At 38.4% G+C, this 19051-nt stretch overlaps 2 protein-coding genes across 13 annotated transcripts in view; one reads left to right on the top strand and one right to left on the bottom strand.

Annotated features, from left to right (window-relative positions):
- Positions 1-155: 155 nt before the first annotated feature.
- LOC126863790 (alpha-tocopherol transfer protein-like) overlaps positions 156-19051 on the top strand; it is a 34756-nt gene continuing 15860 nt past the window's right edge. Inside the window, exon 1 of the mRNA XM_050614315.1 lies at positions 156-306. The gene's annotated coding sequence lies outside the window, so the exon portion shown is untranslated. The remainder of the gene's footprint in view (positions 307-19051) is intronic.
- Positions 1219-18972, bottom strand: LOC126863786 (alpha-tocopherol transfer protein-like). 12 transcript variants are annotated; one of them, XM_050614301.1, is made up of 8 exons: positions 17406-18864; positions 16306-17030; positions 12427-16228; positions 12015-12351; positions 6205-6514; positions 5514-5608; positions 3365-3679; positions 1327-2049 (listed from the first exon to the last, which is right to left on the bottom strand). In XM_050614301.1, exons 5-8 carry the CDS (start codon positions 6365-6367, stop codon positions 1693-1695), a joined length of 930 nt encoding a protein of 309 aa, XP_050470258.1. In that variant the 5' UTR covers positions 6368-6514; positions 12015-12351; positions 12427-16228; positions 16306-17030; positions 17406-18864; the 3' UTR covers positions 1327-1692. The 12 variants fall into 12 exon arrangements, 11 of the variants coding, with proteins under 11 accessions (XP_050470258.1, XP_050470260.1, XP_050470256.1 ...); XM_050614303.1 differs by having other exon boundaries at positions 12427-16477; positions 16577-17030; XM_050614299.1 differs by having other exon boundaries at positions 12427-16779; positions 16854-17030.

Raw genomic sequence — 19051 nt, 5'->3', positions numbered from 1 at the left:
AACGCCGGGTCGATATCAACCACCACAAAAGCCCAGCGCCGTCCACGCCAGGCCCTACCTGCGCCGCTCTCTGCCCTACCTACGCGTACCTACCGACCTAGCTGCACCCTTCGCTAAAACCACCGCGCTGACAATGTTCGCTCGTTTTCCGTGAATCGCTTCGATGTCGGTCAGCCGATGCTCTCGCGCACCGTTCGTTTGTTTTCGCCACACGGATCGAGGGACTTCGATCAGGGGGTTGCCCTGTACACCTGTCGTCCTTCGTCGGTCGATGAACCTATCTGACGGACTGAAAACCATTCTGACGTAAGTCAACATTTTGAGAATTTACTTTTGTATCCTTGACTTTTAGAAAGTATCTTCCCTTTTCTGGTTTCATAATTAAATTACTTTTGCGTGTTGCTAATTATCTTTTGACTTGGTACGATATTCATTTTCACGATTTCAAGAGACGATACATTTTTTTAATAATAAACGTGAAACACATTTTGCGAAAGCTAATAGCAGATTTGCTTACGTCGCTGCGATTCTTCGCTTGCATGCAGTTACGTTTGCAATTTCAACGCTTACAACTTGTTTTCGAGTGATCGAACTTCGACGAGAGTTCTTGAAATTTCGCTGCAGTTTCGCTGAAGACCGGAACAGCGAACGTATTCTTCGATCGTGGTATTCGAAGTCGAGCACAAAAATCAGTATTGTTAGTCGATTTCTGATAGACACGAGTCGTAATTTTCATTTGTCGCTTACGTGTTATTTGTTTCGAAAGTTCTAGAAATATATACCTGCGGTTTACTTATAATTGCGCTTCGCGCTCGTGACTAATCCAATGATTCACTGCGCGCTTGTATTATATTTAAACTTGTTTTTATTCAAACCTGTTACGCAAATCGGTCTCGATTAACCGTCGATTATATATTCAGAATTTTACATCAGAATACGCGTAAATTAACTGTTTGTCGTAATTAAAATGGAAAAAATTAAAAAGCGAATAAATTTGATCAGCTCGAATCGTAACTTTAACATAAGATTCATTTTTCTTTGAGATCGTTTGCTAATAAATCGTCAATCTTTTAACGTACATAGTCTGAACGATGTTCGTATCTTGATAAAGGAGATTGATAGCCCTTGTTTCGTTTGATTCTGCCGGGAAAACGAAGGTTTCGATTCGATCTATGGATACAGTCAACGCCAGTCCCTCCATTTCCCAGGAAATTGAACGATGTCGATTTTTTTCAAGCCATTAATTCGTCTCGGATCCATTTATTATCAATTCGCGATCTTATTCTAGCGTCCAATGGAGATTCGGCGAAAGAGAAGAAGGAAGAGTGATTTTTCTAAAACGTTTAATCAATACTATAGTGGAAAGTACTTGGTGACCACTAAATAGTAAAAAATATAGGAAGTCGTGGAACGAACGTAATAATGGAATATCGATTATAAAATATACAATATTTCAGTTACGTCTAATGTGATAGTTACTCTAAATAAAATGTATCCTCTGACAGGGAAGAAACGCGTTAAAGCAACGATGATATAAAAAAAAAGTAAATGAAATAAAAAAAAGAGTCAAGCCAAATCCTAACTGGATCGACGTGTCTATAAATGACCATGAAACGTACATAGTTACTGTTAATCAAGAATGGAAGATAATATTGAACTGGCAACGCAGGAATCCCTGAGGCACATCCTAATTCAATCCTCGACCAATTGGTCTAACTGCTTCTGTATCTCCTCAGGGACTATGTAGCCGACTTGCTTCATCTCTTTGACGATTTGAGGGACTTTGCTGAGGTTGTCTATCCACTTGTAGTAAGGCAATTCCTCCCTGGTTCCGCCATACTTCTTCGGCAAATGGAACGGTGAGATGTGCTCGTGAAGGCTTTCCATGTTGCTACCGTGAAAGAAGATCTTGTTCTGCATCTTCACGTCCAGAAGTGGCTTAAATACCGAGAACATCACGTCGAATACCCAGGATTGATGGAGGATGTGTATAGCGTGGGTCGTCATTGGGAACGCTGACACTATCAAAGCTACCACCATACTGGCCACCTAGCGAAGACAGAAAGAGAAGATCGATGATTATTGAATTTGTTAAAAATTCATTTTTTACGATTACATCACGGTCATTTAGCTAAATACGTTTCTTACTCCTATGCTATACTTTCGAAAGAGAAATAAAATGGTTGTTAGAAATAAATACAATGATTTATTATTTCAAATCGTTATCTTTTTTTTTTTTTCATCCTCGTTTCAGATGAAATTTATTCAGGCTCGATCTCGAACACTCGATACATTCGCGTATCTCCTAACATTCGAAACTCGATGATTTACTGCAATTTATCGTTGCCCAATGAGCTGTTAACTTGATCAAGCTTACATTGGAATTGCATTGATCGAAACAGTAAGATATCTCGAGATTTCGAGGAGGATAAAGTGGATTTCCTTTTAACGCCGGCTTTCAGCTACGTTCTCCAGCTCAATCGTGCAAAAGTACCGCGAGGATAATACGGCTTTTAGATTTGCAGATTTTCCTAATTCTATGCTCTTTATCGATATTGAGATGTTTGTGAGAAGAGTTAATGCGAGGGAATAAACCGGCAATTGACATTCTAAAATTGAAACGCTCCAGTCACTGCATACTAACTGGACTAAACCAAGATTTAAGACACGATCCTCTTACTTTTAAGAATATTGAATTTTTGAAGTAGTATCGGCCAAATGTTGACATTTACTTAAATAGCGACGATCTCGTATCTGGAACTTCTCAGTGACGATAAATCCTCCAATGCAAGGGACAAAGATGCGAAGGAATATTTTGTAATGATTTTGCAACAGTAGGAAAAATGATTGAAAAGTGACGTCAAAGTTCGACCACCTGCAAGTTCTCGATTCTTCCGCGTTGTCGTACAACGTTATCTTTCTCCGTCGTCGAACCAACGACTAGACGAAGGATCGGGGTCCGACGAAGAAGTTAGTGGCTGCACGGAAGAAGATCTGTGTCGAGAACTTTGCGAATTGTTGAAGTTTCAAGGACACCATTAGTGCCGCCTTTACACAGCTACCACTTCACCGGATATTCGGCCGGGATGAATAAACGTAACAGGAGGTCGCCGGATAAAATGAGAGACGATTAGTTTCAAGGACGTTATAGATGGTTTAAGTTTCAAGAACGCTGAAAGCAGATCGATACCGGTAGCTAAGATATCTTGCTCTCGGATTTAGATGCTTCTTCCGCGACTGAGTTTCGTTTAATCGAATGCTCGATTCTCGTTTCTCCTTCTCTTTCGTTCTCGTACAGCGTCAATTATCATCCGGCCGATTATCAGCGTTATCCCGAAGGAATAAAGAGAATAAAAAGAAATACCTGGGGAGTGATAGTCCACGCATGCGCCATAGTGATGCCCTCCAGATCAAAAATTACATCGCCGCCAAGGATTTGCGCTCTCGGCTCCAAAACTCCGAGTTCAAGAATGATGACCGTGGCTTTAAAGATCTCCTCCACGCCATATTTCCTTGGATCCCAATTTCCCAGTCGATAGATCATTATTCTCCTGCCATCCTGCGTCCTGTAAGCTGGCACTGACATCACGTCGTCTTCGCCGATGTGCTTCATCTCCAGTGGACACACATCTTGATGGATCTCCGGATGTTCCTCTTTGAAGGTGCAGTAGTTTACGATCTATCGAAAGATCTTTTGAGAAACAGGAACGGTTTTCGGTTAGGTTAGTACGGTGAAGAGCGTAATTGAACTCGATAATCGCGAGCTTCGTGCAAATCATTATTTACTGTCGTCAAGTTTTTCACGTGCCATCAACGCTGTGATTATTGATTCAGTTATGCTCCTCGTTGTATATGTATGATGAGGCTTTCTCGCGATTGAGGTTACTTAGAATTCGTTTTCTGCTCGAGTCTCTAATCGATATCGCAACAACGTAAATGCTGGAAAATGTTTAAATTTTGTAACCAAGTTTCAATGATATTGTTCCTAAGGAGATCTGATCTTTGCTTTAAAGTCGAGTTCCGAACGTAAAGTTCGATTAAACGCAAAGACTGTCTTGCTATCGAATAAGCGGTAATAATAAAAAATTTGTGATTTTTAAAACGCGTCAAGCATTTTCTACATTTTTGCACCTTTAAATATTCCGCAAATCCATGAACATCCGTAGTCTACCAATGACGAAGGAAATTTAAATTTTAATTTCTAAATTCTTCAAAAATCCTTTGGGAAGATCACCGGCCACGCCTCGCGGCATTAAACAGATTCTTTGCAATTTAATCTCGCTGTTCAAACTCGACCGTCGTTGCTCAAATATAGAAACGGAGCAAACAACGAACACCAACCAATAATTAATGGCGTTTCAAAGGAACGTCGAGAGAAAACGAACGCGATAGCGTTCGATTTAATCCGTAAAGAAGACGAGGTACAAACCGTGCAATTATTCAAGCGTTTCGTAGTTTGTCGACAGAAAAAGGTCGACCTCGAAAACGCAATCAACTCTGTTAACGATGGCCACGAAGAGAAAACGCGCGAAACTAAAATACGAATTCGTTTCATTTTGTGATATCGCGCCAACTTCTTTTAAAGAAAAGTAAATTTTCTAACTTAATCGAATTTTTTTCATTTATCGAATATGTGCTTTATCGGTGATTTTTAAGATATATCGCCCTTTCAACGAATCAACGATATGTCGTAACTTGGGATACATCGCGACTACCCATCTTATCGAATCTCGTAGATTCGATGGTTTCCTCCTCTCTCGAGAATCGTTCGAATCTGGATTACAGCACTTGAAAATCGAATAATTGAGCAAATAGAATGGCCATTGGAAATAAAGTCGCTTGAATCGACGGATGCGAGTTTCTTGCTTCTCACGATCGAAGTGAACTTTGATTCAACCTAGTCAGCTAACTAATCGGCTGACGTTCAGCTCGTTCCGTCTCTTTGTTTGACAATTGCTTTTGTCATCGCTTGAGAAGAAGGTGTCGCCGACCACGTTTATACAATGATTCACACGCTAATGATCGAGAAAGATTCCGCCATTCGAAAACAGCCATTCGGAAAAGATCGAAATAAATGATAGTATTAATTAATTGTATTATTTAATCGTATCGTATCAATGGATCAGAAACGAATTGCACGCGAGTCGTGAAAAATGAAAAGTCTCGAAAGAAATAGGTTCGAGGAAAGACATTTTCGATCGCAGCAAGTCGACTGAGTTACCTTGACAGGATTATGCAACTGTTGCAGCTGGACTCGTTTTACGAATGCTACCTCTTTCAGCCTACAAATTATCTTATTCCAGTGTCGATAAATTGGTGTTAAGTATACCACATGTTCGCTATAATTTCAAGGAAACTACTTATCTAATTGCATGGATTTGCATATTTTTACGAAATTAATAAGAAAGCGTTCGGAAAATACGAAGAAGTGGAGAAAAAGATTCGGCCAGTCAACCATACTACGTAATTCTCAGGAAATATCGTGTCAGTTTCGTTATATTAATGAAACTTACCAGTCTATGCGCCCTGTTAACGTTGAAATTCCTCGTCCTTAGAAACCTAATCAAGAAGTCATCGTCCATCCTGTGCGGCAGACATTCTCCTCTCTCTGTCGAACAAAGAATTCCCAAGATAGATAAAGAACGCGTTTTCACTCGGCTATCTCGATTAATTATTCCTTCGACTGACGTATAAGTTTCTTACGAGCTAAACTATTTTGATCTTAATAATAATAATAATAATAATAATAATAATAATAACATAATTAATAATGACATAATTAATGGACTAAATTTGTTCTTTCATGGCAAGCTAAAAACGCAAAGATATACGCACACATTATGCAGAACATATTCAACGTATAGCGACTAAGACAAATATCTAGTTGATCTATCTTCTTACGTATAATGTATTATAACGTATAGTCGTAAACATATGAAATTGCATAAATATTCGCATGAAGTATAATATACTGTTCTCGAAGTTTAGTACTCGTAAAGCTACAAAGTACAAATATCAGTCGGCTTTTAATTTTAATTAATCAATTCTTTAACTAATGAAATTTTAACTTTAACCAATACAATTTTACCGATATACGAGGCACATAACGTAAATTATAAAAATGTTTCTACCAGGGTTAAAATATTATCGCCAGTCGCTGTATCTTTTGGGCAACGTAAATCTCCCTTTCTCAATAATAATTACCATAAATCATATCCCTTAATTCCTGAAGGGTCCTACACTTAACGTCGTCCGTCTCTCCAAGTTCTCTCCTGGCGTACTCCATCACTTCCGGCGAGGGTTCTCCAAGATCCAAACAAACCTCCTCGTCGTTCGACTGGATCTGATCGTCCTTGAATTCCGGCATACCGTTTGAATCGTTGCAACACTTTCCAACATCGATGTCGCCGTTTTTCGGCGAATCCTCTTCGAGAAGAAGCTCCCTCTCGGCTCCTGGTTTCGGCTCGTTCTTCAAGGTTATACCGATCCTGCCATTCGGCACGTCCTTCGTATCCTGTGGCATGATACAGACTCGCGTAATCCACGTTTGACTACGCTCGAGGAACTGTTAAGCCCAGGACTCGAGGATCAACGTAATTTAACGTCGCGACGTCGAATCGAGAGATAACCTCGACAGCGTGGTCGCAGGCTGTAACAGCCGCGCGCAACAGTCACCGTACGCAATTCGCGGCCAGCTTACGACTGGTTTCGTTTCTTTCCACTCGTCACTGCCTTATTCGGCCTCTTTCCGCCAGCTTTTCTTTCAGACAATTGGTAAACCGAGTTTAGAATTTGAAACGAACTTGATGTCGATTGATAGAAACACGTTTCGACGTACTTCGATTCGCTTCGGTTTCGTTTACGAATTATTTTGAACGGCTAGCTCGTTCTTCGACAGCGAATCGCTTTATCAACAAATTTTGAAAATTTCCCAAATACTTGAAACGCTCTGGAATTGTAGACATATTTCGAAGCACCGCTATTCACTTTGGTTTCGCTCTAGGAAATTATCTTCTAAGATCGAATTGATCGGGCGTATTAATTGTTTTGAGACGTTTCCGACCACTGATTGGTTTAAGAAATCCAACTTCCAACGTTGCATTACCTCGACAGATTACAACCGAGTTCGTTCGCATGAAATTACGAAGAAGAATACATCAATCGTTCGAAGAACAATGAGTAACACGATACGAGTTTCTGATATCGTCATCAGAGGGTACTACGTGCTTATAAAATTTCCTTTTTTCTTCGTACGTTTCGTTTCGCATTCGACTAACGATAAATCGTCGTAGCGATAATGACACAGAGAGAAGACTCGTTCCTCGTCTATCATCGACACGAACGTGTATCAAACACGAAACTGCCACCAGCGTGAATCACCCATCGCGTGATGCGTGTACGAAGAATCCTTCCGGTTCCTGCACGAAACAACGCGTTCCGACTGCAAAGACTTTCGATCGGTTGCTGTTCACCTGGCTCGAACACAATCGACGTAACTTTCTCTCCGAAAAATGCGCTCTGCGAGAACGATTACCGATTTACGACCGATCCATGGTTTCTCAGTTTTACAGAATGACTTTGTAGAACTCCTTTTTCGACACGAACGAATACTCGAGAGGAATTTTTTGTAAAAACGCTTTTGCCAGTTGTTCAACGGAAAAACATTGTTCGAAAACACCTGCTATACAGTCGCGAGATGCTGAATGAAATTTTGGCCAGTTTCAATTGGATTTTTGTTATCGCTAGGTCTTCTCAGAAAGAAGGAGATTTAAAAACGGTGTTATGGGAGTCGCAAATCGAATACGAGAGTCGATCCAGCAGCGATGCCGATCGGTGATGCAACTGACTGCAACTAAGGTGTTCGACCTCGTTGCATCGACTCAAAATACACTGCAATTTCCCTCTTACCTGCGGCCTTACTGAGAACGTTAATGTTAAAAGAAACGATCACGCTGCTCCATAGAACGATTCGAATTCGTACATTATTTTTTCATATTTTTGAACTAGCGATATTTCAAGATAATTTTGCTGTGAAAGCGTTTACTCCGAAAAAATAGTTCTTTAAATAAATATTACGCTCTATTTATGAACGAGCATAGTCATAGACAGCGAAGAGTATAATCGAGGAATTACTATTATATAAACTATTTGAATAGCGTCTACGAGAACGAATAAAACATTACCGCATTAACATCTCAGAATCATTAATCGATAAATACAGATTGTATCATATATGTAACGTCATAATTAAATCACGGACGTACACATACGCAAATTCATTTTTACGAACATACTAAACAAATAGAATCTGAATAAATGTTTCCCTGACTCCGCAAGTACCGCGACTCTATATATTTTCCACATTTTTGCATATTACATATGCAAAAATCCGTCTATTTTTGCACCTTTGAGTTTCTCGTAAACACATAAACACGAGAAACCGATGTCTAACTAAACGATTATGCCGAGGAATCGATGATTTAATATTTCGATAATAGTCGTAGACTTCTCATCTTTTTCTTTACTTCAAATCAATACTACTTTATCATTTCGCACAGTGCTGCGCCTCTATACTTTTGCAGTGTAAAGTTTGCGATATTCTTCCTACTACGTCTTATTCCTTCAATTGATTTTCCAATATTGACTGATAACGATAACGACAACGTCTTATTCTTCCACACGTGCGTCGCCGGTTTCAAATGGATTGGTAATACATCGCGGATACCGTAAAATTACATTCGTAAATGAAAATATTTCAACGGAATAGTTGATACTTTTATAAATGAAATCCAAGAAACGGAACCTACGTTAAATTTGAAAAACTTCCCTACAACACGCATAATGCATTCTGTATAACTGTTCGAATACTTTCGAATACAGAGGCGTGTTATTTCCTGTACCGTGCATTGTTATATCTTAAATCCTTAAATACAATAAATAAAATAATAAAAAAAAGTAGACGCATAAATATCCGCATTCTAACGACGAGCAAAGTTTCAGGGAAAGCGACCAATGCACGTATTGTACATATAGAGCGCACGAAAGATCTATTTAAGACACGTATAATCTATTTACAATCATACTTCGAAGGTCGTGACATTACTTTTACAACCGTGAGTCGGTATCATTTTTTTAACACGCAAATCGAACAAGCGTCTAAAGTTCAAGGTACTCGAGTCTGCTTAAGAAAAAAAGAGTACAGACTTTGAAAGAAACGATTCACGCAAAAAGCTTACCGACTGTATGAATTAGATATTAATCACTGTACAGTATCATTATCGTCAAAAGGCAAAAGGTATATTAAAAGGCGAATATTATGCTTATACACGTCAATTCATAAATTATATTAGCTTTCTAAAACTTGTAAAGAGGCCATTCTCGCGTATAGTTGTCTCGTTAGCGATTTTTTATCAGATCGTTATACGTTTAACGATCGTGCAGCTCTACTGTTCAAAGAAGCATCGTAGACAGTCGGTTTGTTCTCGTGGGGAAAGTTTAAAGTTACGAGCTGACTTTAAACACTGGCGACTGCATTAGCGCATGAAGTAACTGACGACTAAACAACACCAAGGTCGGTGCAATCTTTCAACAGATCGCTGATAGTTCGGTTGGATAGGATTTCTTAGACACGGTTGACAGACTTTGCGCTGCACATCGTGAGATATTACCTGGGAAACTAAAAATAGTTAGATTTATAGGTAAAAGCGTAATAGAAGCGAATCTTGCTGCGAACATAGAATGAAATCTGACTGAGAATAAAGCTGAGCTTCCGTTTTCTATGCCTCCTCGTTTATCCGTAGGTAGAAAGGAAGCGTAGGTTACACAAAAATAAAAGTACGGGACACGGCGAAACTCGACGAAGATACAGTGGTAGTGGGTGGTGAGTAGTGTTCTATGGTTGGGTTTCTACGGATCAATGAACATTATGGTTCAAAGAACATCCTCGATCACTTGACAAACGTTAGCGGTCGTAAATCCTCGGATAGATGTATAAACCAGTAGAAAACTAACGACTAAAAGTCCTATCCGCTTGTGTCTTTAGAATCCTTGTTGTATATACACAATTCGTCGATGTATCGTCTAAACTACTTGATCTTTAAATTAAGTTAGTGCTCAAATGCTTTCCATCAGCTTCGAAGAACCTATTTTATTTCACTCGCCATTTAGAGATTAAAGAACCCGAGAATAGAAAACTTTTCAACTAACAAAATTTAGTTTACAAACCACGGAAGAGTTAGAATTGCGCCACGAACAAATTAGATGCGTGAACTCGCTAGCAACATGCGACGGTTGCAGCGATCGTTGCGAGCCATGCCGATACCGTGTTGTCCAAAGGTAATACGTCATCGAGATTACGAAACATGTCATGGTCATACTGCTGCATCCACGGTTCGGTGCTTTCACTAACGACAACCTCGTACCCGACTTTTGTCGTGGGTGTATTACGATTCACATATTAAGGAAAGGAGAAAGTAAAAGTAAGAATCTTAGCGATTGAACCTTCTATCTCCTCGTTATATCAACGTTCTATAAATAACATTTAACGTAACGCGTAATTTCGCGATGAAAATATAATTGTTCAGGAAATCTACGATCTTTGCTAAAGAATTCCACTTTCCATTCTATTTACGGAATGACATAATACGATAAACCCTCGTTTTTCAACTATAGGGCTATTACAAAAGTTAGCATAATGACAGATTAACTATATAATCACGAAACGATATTCACGCTTATTAGCTAAACTGTATTTACGTATATGCGATATCTTTCCCTTGTCTTTAATTCAGCTATATCTGAGAAATACGATATCAGGTATTTCTCAACGAATCTTGTCGTTTACGTTTTCTATTGGTTTTCTAACGTTTCTAGCTGCTGCTGCTCAAAGTTGGTGGAAGTAATTGTTGCGTCAATAAAGTTATATCTTTCAATCATTTCGACTCTATTCTCAGGTGTTTTCGCCACTGGGATGTACCGTGACCAAATATATATCGCAGAGTTCAAAAGTCCAAATTATATTTGAAAAAAAATTTGTTAGAAATTTATTCTGGAGCTGAGTGGAAAATATATCTTTTTCGACGCGATAAACAAAATAGATGATAAAATATAATAACTAAACTAAAGATAGAAAAGCGATATATATGCAACTCGAGTTAGATATAGGAACATAATATGCGGTAATTCATCATTACGTTGGTTGATGCAATTTCACTGAACGTGTCTGCCTAAGAACGTCTCATTTCTACTTTCTCTGTTCTTGCAAACGTTACCGCAACAACGTCTCTTTTTACAAACATGCCAGTTAACTACGACGTAACTATCAATCGTTCAACGAGTCATTAAAGCATCACTGTGCTCCAGTTACCGTTCACGTGCCGCTTCTTTTATTCTTCAGACAGTTTTTCAGGGGATTACATTCCTCGAACACTGTTTTTCTTTGTTTGCTCGTGTGTAAAATCCAGGTGAATGTTAACCGACTAGTCGACTCACGATGGATGAAAGTGCAATTCGCATACAGTGGGTTATTTAAATCCTTGAGAAAACTTGACAAATTTACCAAACAATTTACAAAACTATCTTCCACTATCGTGTTATTCTATCGTTAACTTATTTTAAGTAATTTCTCGTGTCAATTTTTTCCTGTAGATTGTGTCACAACGTTTAAAGTCTCTTCGTTCGTCAAGACGACGGTGAGATTCGCATATAACAATTCGACGACTGCAGTGAGATTAACATCTAACTTTGTAAACGACAATGATCAATAGCTTCAAGAAAAAGAAAACAAACAAAAACCTAACAAACAACTCCGAGATATCAAAAAATACGATTAATACTCACTCGATGAAAAAGCTTCGGAAGACCTGCAAGTTCCAGAAACTGAAAACTAGCAACCAACTGGATCCTAGCAACCAACGAGGATCGATGGGACGTAGAAAGGATACGTACAAAGGACAAGAGTGAACAGTAAGGTTTAGAAACAACTGCGAGGATTCGAAGGCTTTCAAAGTACTTACTCTGGCAAACTGTAACTTCACTGATTCAGCAGGGCTGCTTTGTCAAGGACGTGACTTGATCCGTGCGCTAGCGCGAACCTGCGTACACTGCGACTACTGTAGAACCTACTAGGCCGGTTTCAAGCTTCTTCCGTGTTTGTAAATCTGCGAGCGAGAAAGTTGTACGTCGATTGTGGCACAATCACCGATCCAGCAATGCACGAACGTTCCTCGGGCTGACAATGCTTCCTGCAGGATCTAGTGCTGTGTCATTCGGTGCCACTATCTTGCTACTTGTTTGATGCTTTTTCCATTACAGTTCAATACGTTTCTTGTCTCGTGGACCGTAGATAGCACGCTACATCACCAGGAAATGTAAATAAATCGGACGTGTATGCAAACAAACGTATCCACGACGTAACGTTTTTCATACCTTTTTATAAATTCGTATTACCAAAAGCAAAATTAAGAAAGGCAAATTCCTAGGAACATGGTTTTGCTAGCAAAAGAAAAATATGCTTTATATTCGTTTACAAATTTTTCCTTTTGATAGTATTAGGTTGTCCGAAAAGTTTCTATCCTTTTTTGTAAGGAAGTAATAGACGCACAATGTTTTTTGTTTTATATTAGATTATCGAATTACGCACAAACATAATAATACAGATATAATGGATCCTACCTAATACAATGAAATAATATAAAGCAGAAATTGTTGTTCATCTACTATCACCTTATGAAACGAAAGAAATTTTTCGGACAACCTAATACGTTACACTTGATGCCAACGTTTCGCGAACGTTGTACCAGCTTAGTTCGCTTCTTCGTCTGAAACTATTCCAGGAACTAAATAAACGAACTGTAATATTCACGAAATATAGTCGTAAAGTGCAACGCGCTATCAAAGATACGATCGAAGCTAGGAAAACTATAAATATGTTATATAATAGGATATTTATAACGGTTCTGCGTGTTTCGATATTACACGTATCTTCGATAAAGTATCCAAGATGGGCTGCAAAACACGTCCGCTTATAAACCTGTTCCCCAGAAAAAGAAGCTGCACATGATACTATAATAATGAACGGCAGCAAAAAAAGATATAATCAAATATTTTCAATATTCCACGTGTTTTTATCAATTTAATTAGTATTCGCGTAAGATGTTTCTGTAGAGTTATACTTTAATTGGGTCGTAAGAATCCCGTTTCTGAGTAAAAGGAGATACGCGATACTGCGGTAACAGAGATTGAACAATCTTCTGCAATAATGAGATCACTGCTATATTCCAATCTAGTAATTCCACCTACATTGTCACGAAAAATTTCCAACGATCTCAGTTTCTTTGTTCCTCCGCTTGTAATAATTGAACTACGAACGTTTATCCATCTATGAGATATTTAAATGTAGAAAAATCTACAGAATATATAGAAAGTAAACAAAGATGTTTAAAATCCCCGAAATAAGATACATCTTATAATATCTAGAGAGCAAAATAAATTTTTACGTAGGAACCGTTTCTTTAGCTGAGATAAAATATCGTTCGAGTTTTCAAAACATATTTCTTATCCATTAAATATAAACTCGTATAAATATCTGCAGTCTATTCTTCTCGCGTAAAGACAGCAAAATCATAACAGAATTGAATATTAATTTCACTTCTAAGAAGTCATTATAAGATCGTATAATTTTCAATCATGTCTATAATTTGTATATCATTAAGAAAAATGCGTAAATGCTTTAATCATGCAACGCTATCGATAAAACTGAAGAAATAGCAAAAACTTGATAAACTGTAATGATTTTAATCTTCTACTGACGTTATTATTGCAGCTTATTATACTGAAACGAACGAAGCTTTCCCATTAAGCTAATCGAAGTTTCAATAAACATGTCCAACACGACCATCCTGCCCATCTATCGACCATCCATTTCCATTCGCTTTTTGTTTAACGATTTCCCAGAACCAAGTAATCTCGTGGTCGAGCTGTTGATTTAGTTTCAAGGGTTGCTCGACGCTTAATGGCTGGATAAGCTGCTCGCTGAAGCAAAGATTCCAGAATCGTTCATCTAACGAAATCTCCCTGGAAGAAGGTTTCCAAGAAATTCGAAACCGAAGAAGACTAACCGTAAGAAAAATGGTAGGATTAGGTATTAATGGAATAAAATTACAGGCTTTCTGGGCCGATAAGTAATAACATTTGATAGATGCGCAAGAAAGATTTATCGATGAATACATAACAACGCGAAGCACGTGTTGAAGAATTCTTTTAATTACTTGAAAGAAACGCAAGCAAACTTGTAAAACAACTTTCATTTTGAACAGCTAACGCATACTATTCGCGATTTCTATTAGCATACTACTCTCGTCAAGCATATTAATTTCACTTGCCAACGTAACGTCTCTGGGTCATAGAATCAGTAGGGCAAAAATCTTTAATATCAAATTCTTCGGTAATAACATAATATCTCATATACGTTTATATCATCCAACGATGGAGAAAGTTGCAAATCGCGGTTGTACGACCGTATCAATTGTAATTTGGGATAAGAACAGCGTGGGATTTCTGAAAATGTTTGTAAAAGATGCTTTAAAATGGCAATGCAATTATATTGCAGAAACGCGTAAAAATAAGTTAAAATGTTATTATGGTAAATTCTTACGGAACTTGAAAAAATTGTAAACTTGGAGATTGAAAAATTAAAAATTTCTATTTTAATAATTCCTAATCATAGGAAATTCGTATGGAAAGTTACATAAGGAATTTTACAAACCCGATGCTATAAAATATTCCAAAAGTATTCGAAAGTGAAATTCCAATTCCAGAAAATTTCTCCTGACATTTCCAGTTCCTAAAAAGTAAAAGACTAAAATCTGTGGAACGTACGAGCACGTTTATTCGCGAGACATCCATCGTAAAGCACCGCGCCGCTTTAATTACAGCTAAACGATCGTGCGCTCACGCGATCTCTCGCACGATCAGCGAATAACAGAATTGATCGATGCTGCTATGAATTTCACTACAGATAGCCGTTATTCCTGGATTAGGAATCATTCGACTCGCAGCTTAGAAAGGGAAATCGTGAAATTCATTGGCAGCCGGAAACACGCCCGAAGCACATCGGCTTGGCACTGGCCACACTAATAATACAACAGGTTAATGACAGGGGAGTCGTACGTGAACGTGTAGGAAGTAAGAGTTTCCCCCTCTTGGCGAACAACGGACGATCGACGAATCGTTTCTCTGTTCGACAACGATTATCAACGTTATCAGAATTATGGAGATACTGTTTCTCTTATCGAATCTTCTCGAGTTTTAAACAGCTTTCGATTAATCTTCAACAGAGCGTGTCCTGTTAGTTTTTATGACTCTTATTAACAAATTCCATTTGTTTGTTTTCATTTACTTCGTCTTTTATTATTATTGTACATTGTCTATCGCTTTTTATTACTATTTTAATGTCGTATTATATTTATTACAATACAATTCCTATATGTAAAAATTTCACAAAAAAACATTTGGATTCATCGATCACGATAAATTTGAACAAAATGTCTAGTGAAATTTATTCGTAAAAGACTTATTAAGGAAAGCAAGATATTTCTGTTCGATATCTGTGGACTAAGACTTTTGCTCTTTACTGAACGCATGTACAAATGGAACATTCTATGAAATCAAGCACGTAAAAGAATGATAACTACGCACGTGATTGTCGAACTTTCATGAAAAAAGAAGAGGGGAAGGAATGCATAGGAGAAATCGTTTGACTGGTTATTGGAAAGAAAATAACTTATCGTTTAAACATTTCTACGTAAGCTTTTATTCTAAGAGGCAAATACAACGTTTGTTTAAAGAAACCTAGGATTTAGATAGAGTAAACCGAAGATTTACCGGGGATTTATTTGAGGAAACATAACTGTAAAAATGTTCGTGTCCTTCTTATGACTCTTACTGTCTTATCATCTTCTACATTTCCGTAATTGGCGTTCTTCGTGGAGCAAGACGTCATAAAGAGGATGAACAATTTTGGAAGAAGCGCCCAATCGTTATTCACGAAGATAAAACTAAGAAGTCGCGTTCCAAGTCTCTCACTGAAAGGAGGAGACCTCTACCGACTTCAGATAAAATTCCTGCTAAGCCGTCAACCGCGAACCACTCGGGGCTCGGTTAGAATTTTACGATACAACTCATGGCGAGCGCGTGATGGCGAATTTCGCGCAGGTAGAGCTCTAATTTACTGTAAGTTTTGCAAAATTAAACACCTGATAATTCTATTTAACGTAAAATACTATGTTACGTCGGGCGACACTCTACCTAAACCAGGCCACACTCCACGGGCAAGGTGGGAACCAAATGTCCCCTCATCCTTACTGCGTCCCCTCGATAGTCCTAAGGACCCATTATAAATCTCAGGACTTTGCTAGCTAAGGTCCTTCAGATCGAACAAACATCTCTTTACCGAATCGTTTCTAAAGCTTATTGTTTACTACGGGAAGACACGGGAAAGTTAGTTTTTCTCACGTATGACACTTCCCACTAGCAACTTTCTATCGAGGGCGACTGAGACCCTTCCTAGTCCACCAACCTTCTTTTATCCAATCAGAAGCAACGTCTATTGCCTTCGCTTTCCTAACCAAAATTGTCATCAACAAATCCGATGGTCCCTTGCGTTAGACACACCCATCGCTAGCTTTCCTCCGACACAGCATCGTCGCTTTGATTTACTTATTCTTTATCGTTAGAATAGTCAACGTGTCATTATCGGGCTTCTATCCTTAAATCAATCACCTACTTAACTTGTACATACGCGTCAATGCAATTACCTTCTTTACAAAGTTGTTGAAATAAACATTAATTTATACCTGTTAACTCAGTGTAACCTCGATCGAACCACCCTTATTATCGTAACAGAAATCAGGGGATCGATCATTTCGTGGGGTCGATTATCTAATCGTAACGGGAATTTACGACTCCCGTTGACGCGCTTTCTCGCGAGTGGTCGAAACAACTAAATTTGTAGAAGAATGTCTACCTATAATCTGCAATTTGAAGACGTGTCATCAACTTGTCGCTAACGTTATTATTTACAAAAGTATTAGACGACGATCGAAGAAGTCAGAAAAAATATTTAACTAGTAGAGTCTTTGCTATACATGGGAAATTACGCGATTATATGAAGCTCCACGAACAAATACGCAAATAATTAATATACTACCATCGTACTTGCTGAGATCAGTAATAAACAAAAAGGAACAAATTGTAAGTACAAGATAGTTTCGTATTGAAAACACGTCCAAATGATAAAAGCTTGAAAAATTCTTCTAAGAAAGGAAAATGTAAGTATGTAAATATAAAGATATAAGATAGAGTGGATTTATTCGAATGCATGCATAGAATAAAAACAATATACGTACTTTGTCGATCCATAAACGAGTAAACATGTAACAAAAAACCAATCAGCTTCGTGTTCGAAACTAGTTTGTATTAGTAAATTCAATTATTGAGTCTTCGCAAGGCAGGTGTATATTCCTTCAATGTACACGTTTCCATTAGCCGTACTCAAAGTGCAGAACTACCAAACTGTGGAGGAAAACACGACGCTCGTTCCTTTTCACGACGACACGGTCATTGCATACAAATGTTGCAACGTGCTACGTGCTTCTTTGAAGCTGCTTCTCTATGGCCGGACTCAACATTGTAACAATAGCGATAGATGGTCAACCTTCCGTCCTTCTCGGCTTAATACAATGTCACATCAACCTCAAATTCTCATTTCTAATATCTAATTCCCTTAGTTTTACATTAAAACGTATATTAAACGAAAAAACAAAAAATAGTTGGTAAACTACAGCTGTTTATGCATTTATGGGAATTCGAGAAAATAAGAATATACAGAAGATATGTAATATAAATGTATCAAAATATACAAACTGTCATTATGTTTTTTTTCTGTTTCCATTACATTCTAGAAATCATGAATTATGCACGAAAATCTGTAGTTATTAGCATTGTCACTATGGTTCTCGGTATTTCTTCGACGATTATGATTTTTCTTAGAAGAAGTATTACTTAAGTTAAACAATCTTTCGCGTTAGTTCCGCTGATTTATATTTGTTACACACTGGCGGCAGAAATCGGACTTCGCGCCTAGTTCAAGGAAACGCTCGCATGTAATTTGTAACTGACGCACAGGGCGTCCTCGGATTATCCTCCTTTAAATATATCCTTGTTCTTTTTCGACGGTTTGCATCACGACTTTTCATCTTGAAATGCAACTTGTGGACTCGATACATACTTCCTTAATATGCATAAATATTTATCACAAAGGATTACGTATCAACGGTTCGTCTTATCGATTTATCAATACTTCGTAAATCTCGTGGAATCTTCAAGTTCGGTATTCTCCGCTATTCGATCTTCCTACGATTTAATCGTTTCTTTGATCGATTACCTCTTTCGCAAGGCAACAAAATAATTATCGCACTGTTACTGTCGCTATTGCTGATACCGATGGAATACAAAGGTTCGATAGCGACCGACTAGCTACACTGACAATCTACCATTTCCATTACTATATTTTAATGCCTATACTAGGTACCCCAACACCGATACACCGTAACATATCTCTATTTCGCACTCCCTCTATCTCTCGTTCACTCTGAACATCACCGATGCTCACATTCATATTCAGCCCTCGTATCATATAACAAATCCTTCCACCATGAAACCACCGTCGTGTCGGACGATCGATCATGCATCCTGACCCACCCCAACGCCACAGCGACTCGGCTCATCACGATCCGTCTCCAAGTTCAGCGTCAATTTATTTATAAACACCCATAACCCGATCCCAGCCGTGCCATCCGATAAACAAACATCCCTTTCCTCCTACCAGAACTTTCGCCGGGGAGAGGAAGCGGCTGATAAACAGGCTGTTTCGCCCCATTAATCCCGTGACCGACAGAAATCATCCGTCCCGTTTCGTTCGTTCGTTCGATCGATCGATCGTTCCACTTCGAGCATCGAACGGCACGCGCGTGTCTCGGCCACGCTGTCGTCG

This window comes from Bombus huntii, chromosome 3 (assembly GCF_024542735.1).
Source record: "Bombus huntii isolate Logan2020A chromosome 3, iyBomHunt1.1, whole genome shotgun sequence".
Lineage (NCBI taxonomy): Eukaryota > Metazoa > Arthropoda > Insecta > Hymenoptera > Apidae > Bombus > Bombus huntii.
The sequence above is the reverse complement of the archived record's forward strand: the minus strand, read 5'-3'. Positions and strand labels throughout refer to the sequence as shown.